This window comes from Hyperolius riggenbachi, chromosome 8 (assembly GCF_040937935.1).
Source record: "Hyperolius riggenbachi isolate aHypRig1 chromosome 8, aHypRig1.pri, whole genome shotgun sequence".
NCBI lineage: Eukaryota > Metazoa > Chordata > Amphibia > Anura > Hyperoliidae > Hyperolius > Hyperolius riggenbachi.
Window position 1 is genome coordinate 88,725,124 of NC_090653.1, and position 10,185 is coordinate 88,735,308.

Below are 10,185 nucleotides of genomic sequence, written 5' to 3' on the forward strand. Positions count from 1 at the left end.
CAGCTTCCCCATAACCAGGTCATACATACTGTAAGCGGTCTCCCCCCACAGGGCACCCTCTCACCAGCTGCCTTCTAGATTACACCGGAAATGACGTTCCGCAGTCTAGCTACCCCGCAGTGTGCAGGGCTGCGCCGTTACGTCACTCAGTTTTCAGGGGGAGAGTGGTCCACAGCGCTAAATGCATTGGCGTCAGAACAGGACTGCTGAACAGACCAGAGAGCGACGTGGGCGTCACCACAACCCCAGGCCTGGCCAGTCTGCACTAGTCTGCAGCGCTGCTGCTACGTGCACCAGAGAGCACTGTGCGCCGTCTGCAAGGAGCTGCTCCCTGATTGGAGGAGAGACACCAATGTGACTACATTTTCCTATCACTAGAGGAAAAGTCTTGCGTTTCTGTTGTCAGATGAGGTGGAGACAGATTCGTGTCCATCAATGCCAAACGCCATTTTACCAAAGACTGGGAACATGTGGAGGCTGCCATACTTATCTCCCTTTAAAACGGTCTTGAATTCAAAACTTCCTCTCTGCTTTAAAAGATATGTAACAGCGTAAAAGCCTTTAGAGAAAAACATTTCTTTGTTACAGCTGATACAAATAATGCAAAACATCTGCAGTGTCTCTACTTCCTGCTTTCATGGAAGCAGACATATTGTTAACACCCTATGTTTACTGATTATTAGCTTCTTTGCCATGACAGGTGAGGGATCAAATATTACAACTTGTGGTTAGTGAAGGGTAATTAGACAGGCATATCTCTCTACATACAGGGCACATTTCTACCCAGGGCCGGCCCGCTCATGAGGCGGGGTGAAACTTTTGCCTCAGGCGGCAAATTTCCAGGGGCGGCACCCGCCCGTCCGTGGGTGCGGGGAGCCGGCCCGCCGAGCTGGAGGGGTAGCTGGCAGGACGGGGGTATTGGGCCAGCGGCGGGGAGGGGGGTCGGACCCCCCCTCCCTCGCCTGGGTCCCCCGTCCTCCGCTCCCCTCCAGCCTAAATAGACGCAGCCGTATGTGTAAGAGGCACGGGCGGGGAGGACTCACCTCTTCCTCGATCCAGCGTGCGCTCCACTGACATCACTTTCTGCAACGCTGCAGGAAGTGATGTCAGTGGAGCGCATGCTGGGAAGAGGTGAGTGTCCTCCCCGCCCGTTCCTCTTACACATAGCGGCTGCTTCTATTTAGGCTGGAGGGGAGCGGAGGACGGGGGACCCAGGCGAGGGAGGGGGGGTCCGACCCCCCTCCCCGCCGCTGGCCCAATACCCCCGTCCTGCCAGCTACCCCTCCAGCTCAGCGGCCCCCCAGAGCGCGCCCCCCCCCCCCCCCCCCCGAGGGGGGGGAGGGGCGGCGGTGGCAATTTTTTTAAAATTTGCCTCAGGCGGCAAAAAGTCTAGGGCCGGCCCTGTTTCTACCCTACCAATTTGGGTGTGTTCTGCTTTCTGCCGGGTCGGGGATACTTCGAAAGCACTCGGGCTTCCAAAGACAGGCCGCTCTGTACTGCGCACGCGTGAGCACCCTCTCTCATGCACTCAAGTGTGCGCAGTAGCAAATCACTAGTCTTTGAAAGCCTGAGCGCTTCTAAAGACCGCCGAAGTCTCCCGCGGTGGGAGATTCAAATTGTGAAGCCTGCAGGGGAAGGAGGAGAAAGGGAAGGCTTTACAGGACCCAGAGCCTTCCCCCTCCTTAGGTGAGTATCTGTTTTTTCTTTTAAATTTGACTTCAGATTCACTTTACACAATGCTCATTGCCTGGCTGTTCGGCTGATCCTCTGCCTCTAATACTTTTAGCCATGGACCCTGAACAAGCATTTAGGGCTCGTTTCCACTATTGCGTTGCGAAATCGCTGCGGCAAAATTCGCATGCAGATACGAATTTTGCATGCGCGTGCATGCGAATTTTCGTGCGAATTCGCATGAATATTCGCATGGATGACAATGTATGCGAATTTAACCATGGCAATGCCGGTGTGCTTTTCCATTGATTTCATGCGAATTCGCATGAAAATTCGCATACCAAGACAGCATGCAAATTTCCTATTAAATACATTAGCGGCGATTCGCATGCATTCCACTCGCAGGCGAATTCTGCGGCTCTTTTGTGCGTTTTTTCACCGCTGAAAAAAACGCGCCTCAACAACGCTACAGTGGAAACAGGCCCATCCACTTGCATTACATGTGCGAATCTGCATGCGTTAGACGCATGCTGATTCGCGATAGTGGAAACGAGCCCTTAGATCACATGTTTCTGACAAAAATCTGACAAGATTAGCTGCATGCTTATTTCAGGTGTGTGGTTCAGACACTAGTGACCAGCAAGACTGCCAGGCAACCGGTATTATTTAAAAGTAAATAAATATGGCAGCGTCCTCTATGTTTCTCAGCTCCTGTTCTTTTTTAAGTACCATAGCTTCTTTGGCGGAGGTAATGGTTCTTGCATGTCATGTGTCGGAGGTAACGGTTTCTACACTTATTACTTGATGGTCATAGTTAGCTGCATTTGCTACTTTGGGGTTTTTGCTGCAGCATTTGACATTTTGGGGGCTCACCAATTATTAAATGGTATGGTAATAAATAGCATCAAAAAGTTTCAGCAGATTTATCGTCTTCACATCCATGATGCAAATCTCCTGTTTCACCACATCATGGTGGAAACTCTGCTTTCTTATGTGTTTGGGAAAGGATGACCAATTACCCTTAAGGTGGCCATACACTGGTCGATGTGCCATTAGATCGACCAGCTGACAGATCCCTATCTGATCGAATCTGATCAGATAGGGATCGTATGGCTGCCTTTACTGCAAACAGATTGTGAATCGATTTCAGCCTGAAACCGATCACAATCTGTTCAGCTGCTCCTGCCGCCTGTCCCCCCCCCCCGTATACATTACCTGAGGCTGGCTCCCGGGCATCTTCTCCGCACTGCACCGCACCGCTGTTCTTGCTCCATCCCAGCGCTTCCTGTGTTACTCCGTGACCAGGAAGTTCAAATAGAGCGCCCTCTATTTCAACTTCCTGGTCACCGGAGTGACACAGGAAGTATAAGCGTACACTGGGACATGCGGAAATGCGGTGCAGCGAGGAGAAGAGGACCCCGGAGCCAGCTTCAGGTAATGTATACATTACGGATGTACGGGCCCGAATCGTACGCCGCAAGCGACGCGCTCCTACCGCCGGGCGATCGAGGGTAATTTCCCGCACGGCGCGATCGACGGTCCGATCCGATTTCGGGAGGGAATCGGATCGGCGGGTGCGTTTAGCGCAAGCGATTGGCAGCAGATCCGATCCCAGGATCGGATCTGCTGTCGAAACGGCCGTGAATCGAGCCAGTGTATGGCCTGCTTAACAGTCCCTAGCAGCGTTTGCCGCTGGGAGGCTGATGATGGAGCTCCGCTCCGTCATTCAAGCGGGGATGCGCGCACATCGGCACGTGCCATCCCCTGCAATATCCACCCCTAGCACTTCACGCCAATTGGCTTGACACAGGAGTGGAAAATATGTGGTAGCCAAAGCAACAACAGATAAGCACCTGTGACAACTAGAAACTGTTAAGGTGGCAATACATCTCTTGATCTGCCACCAGCTCTATCATTCATCAGAGAGAGCCCTGTCTGATTGAATCTGATCAGAGGGATCGATTGCCTGCCCACTACTATTACTGTATAAAGAAATGTAAGGCCTTGTTCACATTATAAATCGCCACCGCTGTCGCAAGCGCTGAGCGATTTATTTAGAGTTTTTAAAAGAGCTTTTCCCTGCACTTTGCTCTTAGAAAAGTGCTTTTCTAAGCGCTTTTGCTCAGGGCCCTTTTCCACTAGCAGTCGCTAGCGTTCACGCTGAACGCTAGCGACTGCTGAATCGCAAAAGGTAATAAATTACCGGCGATTTCCTGACGTTTGCGGCCGCGATTTTGCTATGCACGGTTTAGCAAATATCGCTCCGCGCCACGATCGCGTTTCAGGCAAAAATGAATCGCGGTAGTGGAAATACCCCACCGCGATTTCTATGTTATTTAGCAAACCCTAGCGATTGTAAAATCGCTAGCGGTTTGCAATTTTGTGATTCCGCTAGCGCAAACGCGCTAGTGGAAAAGGGTCCTCAGCGATGTTTTTTTCCTCTCTCACAGGAAAACATTGCATAGGCGCTTTTAGGGAGATTTCTAAAATCGCCAGTACTTAAAAAAAAAAATCCGCAAATGCTCATAGTGTGAACAAGCCCTTATAGCCGAAGTATATTTTTGCATTCTGCAAGGCCAGAGATTTTTTCTAGTTGCTTGAGAGTTCTGAACAACAGGGGTTTTTACTATATATTATTTTTTTCATGCTTATACTGTGTGTCTGCTAAATTACCACGAAATGACACTGTGCATTTTTTGATGAACATGTTTAGTGTTGTGGTGACACTCTATTGTATTGTTTAGTTTGTTCTTCCCCTATATGATTCCTGATGTGTGGCAAGGTTGCAGAGCCGAGTGTTTCCTATGGGACCATCTTAAAGGGGAACTGAAGTAAGAGGTATACGGAGGCTGCCATATTTATTTCCTTTTAATTAATACCAGTTGCCTGGCAGCCCTGCTGGTCTATTTCTCTGCAGCAGTATCTGAATAACACCAGAAACAAGCATGCAGCTAGTCTTGTCAGATCTGACTTTAAAGTCTGACACACCTGATCTGCTGCATGCTTGTTCAGGGGCTATGGCTAATAGTATTAGAGGCGGAGGATCAGCAGGGCTGCCAGGCAACTGGTATTGCTTAAAAGGAAATAAACATGGCAGCCTCCATATACATCTCTTCAGCTCCCCTTTAAAGACTATACTGTCTACAGTTCCAGGCCCAGTTTTACTTGGACTTTAAAGTATACAGAACATAATTGTACGGCCCAATTTTTAGCAGTGTACTTCATAAACCGTTTAAGCATTATAGTTTGTCAAGATAAGATTTATGACTATTTTTGTTCTTGCTTCCAGCTATCCCAGGACATCACCATGTATTGCAATATAAGGCAGCTGAAGAGGTTTGTGTTGTCGTTATAGTGTATACAGGAGTACATTATGTATACTGTATGTGTCAAAATATTTGTGGTTCCACCTCAACCTCTGTCACTGGGGCTGCTAAGTTATTACCTTGCAGCTCTAACACCTCACTGTCAAGGGACAATCTAAGCTGACACTTAAAGAACATTTGAAGTAAGGGGCTATGGAGGCTGGCATTTTTTTTTTTTTGAAGCAACTCCAATTGCCTGGCTGTCCTGCTGATCCTCTGCCTCTGATACTTTTAGCCATATATCCTGAACAAGCATGAATCAGATCAGGTTTTTCTGACATTTCTGTTAAATCTGACAAGATTAGCTGCACGCTTGTTTCAGGTGTGTTTCAGACATTACTGCAAAAAAAGTAGACCAACAGGGCTGCCAGGCAACTAGTATTGTTTAAAAGGAAATAAATATGGACGCTTCCATATACTTCTCGCTTTCGGTTCTTTTTGCTAAGCTTTCTGGCTTAAAGGGAACCTAAAGCGAGAGATATAGTTGCCATATTTATTTCCTTTTAAACAATGCATATTTCCTGGCTGTCCCGCTGATCTTCTGCCTTTTATACTTTTTGCCATAGACCCTGAACAAGCATGCAGATCAGAGGTTTGACTGAAGTTTGACTAAATTTGCTGCATGCTCTTTCAAATATTACTGATGCATAAAAGATTATCAGGATGCCAGAATCGTTTAAAAGGAAATCAATGTGGCAGCCTCCATTTCCCTCTCACTTCTGTGTAATAACATCCCCGGCTTCCCCTCATAATTAAAGGGATACTGTAGAGGGGTCAGGGGAAAATGAGTTGAAGTTACCCGGGGCTTCTAATGGTCCCCCACAGACATCCTGCACCCGTGGAGCCACTCCCCAATGCTCCGACCCCGCCTCTGGTTCACTTCTGGAATTTCAGATTTTAAAGTCGGAAAACCACTGCGCCTGCGTTGCAGTGTCCTCACTCCCGCTGATGTCACCAAGAGCGCACAGCGAAGGCCCAGTATGGTCTGTGCCTGCGCTGTGCGCTCCTGGTGACATCAGCAGGATCGAGGACACGGCAATGCAGGCGCAGTGGTTTTTTAGACTTTAAAGTCTGAAATTCCAGAAGTGAACCAGAGGCGGGTCCGGAGCATTGGGGAGTGGCTGCGCGGGCGCAGGATGTCTGCAGGGGACCATTAGAAGCCCCGGGTAAGTTCAACTCATTTTCCACCGACCCACCTACAGTATCCCTTTAAGGGTCCGGTTTCCAATAGTGCGGAAATCAGGCCGAATCAGCAGAGTTTACCTGCAGACAAATTGAGTGGGGAAATTCTGCCATAGGGGATAATGGTGCCGCCGGCTGAATAGTTTGCCATAGCGATTCGGCCAACATTGCTGTCAGTTTTCATGCGAGTGGCAGCGAATCCCATAGCTGTGCATGGCTCGGCTTCTGGCTGCGCACTTGCAGAAGAGGAAGTGCTGTCGCGCGTCTTGTAGGACGAGAGGTGGCTAGTGGAATTGGGTCCTCAGTCCTGCTGAAAAATATTCATAATTCATCTGGAAAACACTAAATCTCCTTCAGCGGTAGTCAGGGGCGTAGCAATAGGGGGTGCAGAGGTTGCGACCGCATCAGGGCCCTTGGGCCAGAGGGGCCCCGTAGGGCCCTCCCTGAACTTCAGCATTAGCTCTCTATTGATCCTGTGCTCACAATAATGACTTATGTAGATACTTTGAATAGTGGTAATCATTAACAAACTGCACCCCATCCCCTTCTTGCACCTCTGACACTGTAGTTGTCATTGGCAGGTTTTGGTGCGATGTATCAATTCTTATGTATAGAGTGCTTGGGGGGCCCCAATGTAAAACTTGCATCGGGGCCCACAGCTCCTAAGCTACGCCACTGGCGGTAGTGGTCTCTATGGCTAAAGATCACTGCCATTCAAGGGGAGGTTTTTGTACAGAAGTATTAACCTACTAGTAAGTTTTTGGGATGTAGTAGGAATACAGAGGAAACTCATGCAAACCCAGACAGAACATATGATACTATGGAGAGAGTCTCTGGGCCCAGGTTCACATTTGTAAGGTGATAGAAAAATTACAAAGACTTGTCGCTAATCTATGTTTATGGCAATATGACAAAAGTGGACTTTACTATAATGTGTGAGCAGCACGGTGGCGTAGCGGTTAGCACTCTCCCTGGTTTGAGTCCCAGCCAGATCACTATCTGCACAGAATTTCCTCCCACATGCCAAAAACATACAGACAAGTTAAATGACTTTCCTCTAAATTGGGCCTAGGCTATGATACATACACAATATAGACATAGGACTATGGTACGGATTAGATTGTGAGCCTCTCTGAGAGAACGTTAAGTGGCAAGACAGTATATACTATGTACAGCGCTACAGAAGATGTTGGCACTATATAAACACTAAATACTAATAATGTGAAATTTCACCTTAATTTACAAGATGAAATCTTCACCAGATCATCTGCAGCTATGTTAGCAAGCTGTATTACATGAAAACACAGATTTTTAGTTGCTGGATAGTGTACTGGTTAAAGGTTCTGCCTCTGACACAGGGGACCAGGATTTAAATCTCAACTGTTCCTATTAACTAAACTTAGAAGGATATGGATTTTTTCTTTTAAAACAATACCAATTGCCTGACTCTCCTGCTGATCCTGTGTCTCTTAGGCCCAGTGCACACCAAAACCGCTAGCAGATCCGCAATATGCTAGCGGTTTTGGGAGCTGATTTCAGAGCGATTCTAGGTATGTTTAGAGAGGTTTTCTAAACATACCTAGCGGTTTTGGGTGCGGTTTTGTGTAGCAGATTACACATATTGTTACAGTAAAAGCTGTTAATGAACAGCTTCTGTAACAAAAACGCCTGGCAAACCGCTCTGAAGTAGCGTTTTTTAGATCGGTTTGCGTTTTTCCTATACTTTACATTGAGGACGAAACGCTTCTGCAAACCGCGAACGTGCAGCAGGAGGCACGTTTGCGGCTGGGCAAAAACCTCAAACCGCCGGTGTGCACTATCCCATTGCAATACATTAGACAAGCATTTTTACAGGCGGATCGTTCCAAAAACCGCTCAGTGTGCACTAGGCCTAATACTTTTAGCCACAGCCCCTAAACAAGCATGCAGATCAGGTGCTCTGAATGAAGTCAGACTGGATTAGCTGCATGCTTTTTTTTTTTAAGTGTGTGATTCAACCACTTTTGCAGCCACAGGGATCAGCAGAATGCCAGGCAACTGGTATTGTTTAAATGGAAACATCCATATCCCTCTCAGTTTAGGTTCCCATTAAAGAACAAGCGACACCCATGCTAACCTAGAAATAATAAACAAAAAAAACACATATATAAGTAGATAAATACTACTTCTACTTGCATAACAGATGTATTGTGCTATCCACGTAATGATTCCTGTGAATTTTATAAAGGAAAAGCAGAAAATCCTATTCTAGCCAGTGGCCATCTTGCCAAGCTAATGCTGACATATCCTCCCTGACTCTTCCCCCTCCCCCCCCCTTCTCTTGTTCATTGTGTATGCATTAGCTGCCCTCCTCCCAGAGTCTACAGACACTCACACTGAGGTGTATACTAGGAACTACACTTTCTCATCCTCCAATCACTGATTCACCTCAGCCTTGCTTGTAAACACAAGTGAGCAGAGGTGTTTCAGATAAGAAACTAGGCAGGTAAATAAATGGAAGAGGAGGAATATATTATAGATAAAAAGAACTCCCAACATTCAACTCTTTGGCACTAGGGCCAGTGCTCCTAAAGTATGTGATAACTACAAACCATAACAGCAGAAAACTTTTTGCAAGTTTTGAATGCAGGATTAGCATCTTTATCACTTAATACACTCAGACCAGTTGCTGTTGAAATTTGATTTTTATGGTGACAATACCGCTTTAAAGGATACCCAAGGTGACGTGTGACATGAGATAGACATGCAGAGCCAGCCATTGGGGGTGGCAAGTGGGGCAATTGCCCCAGGCCCTGCACCCTCTGCGGCAGTGGGTAGAGCGGGCATAGTAGTTAAAACTCACCTGTCTTCGCCAATGCTCACAGCTTCCATTTCCTCTCCCAGCATCCGACGTATTGGTAACAGCGCCCCCTGTGATGACGTGACCGCATGTAACCACAGGGGGCGCTGTTAGCAATACACAGATGCCGGGACAGGAAGGAGATGGAAGCTGTAAGCATCGGCGGAAGACAGGTGAGTTTTAACTACTATGCCGACTCTCCCCACCACTACAGCCACCTTCTTATCTAACCTGTACTGCGGGGCACCTACCTATCTAATCTATACTGCAGGCACCTACCTATCGAATCTATACTGCAGGCACCTATCTAACCTGCACTGCAGGGCACCTACCTATCTAATCTATACTGCGGGGTACCTACCTATCTAACCTGTACTGCAGGGCACCTACCTATCTAACCTAAACTGCAGGGTACCAACCTATCTAATCTGTACTGCAGGGCACCTACCTAACCTATACAGAGTGTGTTTCCACAGCGTGTGCGTGTGTTTCCACAGCGTGTGCGTGTGTTTCCACAGCGTGTTTCCACAGCGTGTGCGTGTTTCCACAGCGTGTGAGTGTGTTTCCACAGCGTGTGCGTGTGTGTGTGTATCCACAGCATATGTCTCTAGGCCCTGCCTATGACACTCACCCCAGGCCCCGCGTACTCTAAGGCCACCTCTGTAGACATGGGTATGTACAGTGCCTAGCACACAAAAAACTATGCTGTGTTCCTATTTTTCTTTCTCTGCCTGAAAGAGTTAAATATCAGGTATGTAAGTGGCTGACTCAGTCCTGACACAGACAGGAAGTGACTACAGTGTGACCCTAGTGGCTGTAGCTCTGTTTGGAGTCCGTCAAATTTTCTGTGTCATCTTGACTTTTTTTGTGTATTCTCTGCAGCGCAGCATTTTCACTGTCAGATTGAACTAGAATAAATTCTTATCCAGATGTGGCAAGTGGAAGACATCAGTGTACAAAGAAAACTATGGACAAACATCTATTTACTATCTAATAAGTGGGTAATTACAGTACTGTAAACCTAGTCAATGGAATGCCTGACATTGTATTTCCTGGTCGGAACAGACTGGATAAGCAGTAACCCAACAGTACAGAGATGAATATTAAGGACAAACAGACAAACACTGC

The 10,185-nt window shown here is 47.4% G+C and overlaps 1 protein-coding gene and 1 long non-coding RNA gene across 4 annotated transcripts in view; one reads left to right on the forward strand and one right to left on the reverse strand.

The window, feature by feature from the left end:
- CLASRP (CLK4 associating serine/arginine rich protein) overlaps positions 1-327 on the reverse strand; it is a 59,829-nt gene extending 59,502 nt beyond the window's left edge. For 2 of the 3 annotated variants that reach the window (XM_068250884.1, XM_068250886.1), the window contains exon 1: positions 30-327. In XM_068250884.1, the coding sequence (XP_068106985.1) occupies position 30 (1 nt within the window). In that variant the 5' untranslated portion in view covers positions 31-327. The remainder of the gene's footprint in view (positions 1-29) is intronic. The other variant, XM_068250885.1, reaches the window with a different exon arrangement.
- On the forward strand, positions 165-10,170 carry LOC137529018 (uncharacterized). The gene is made up of 3 exons (XR_011023559.1): positions 165-354; positions 4,961-5,007; positions 9,940-10,170. It is a non-coding gene; the product is annotated as an uncharacterized lncRNA (long non-coding RNA).
- The last annotated feature ends 15 nt before the right edge of the window (positions 10,171-10,185 follow it).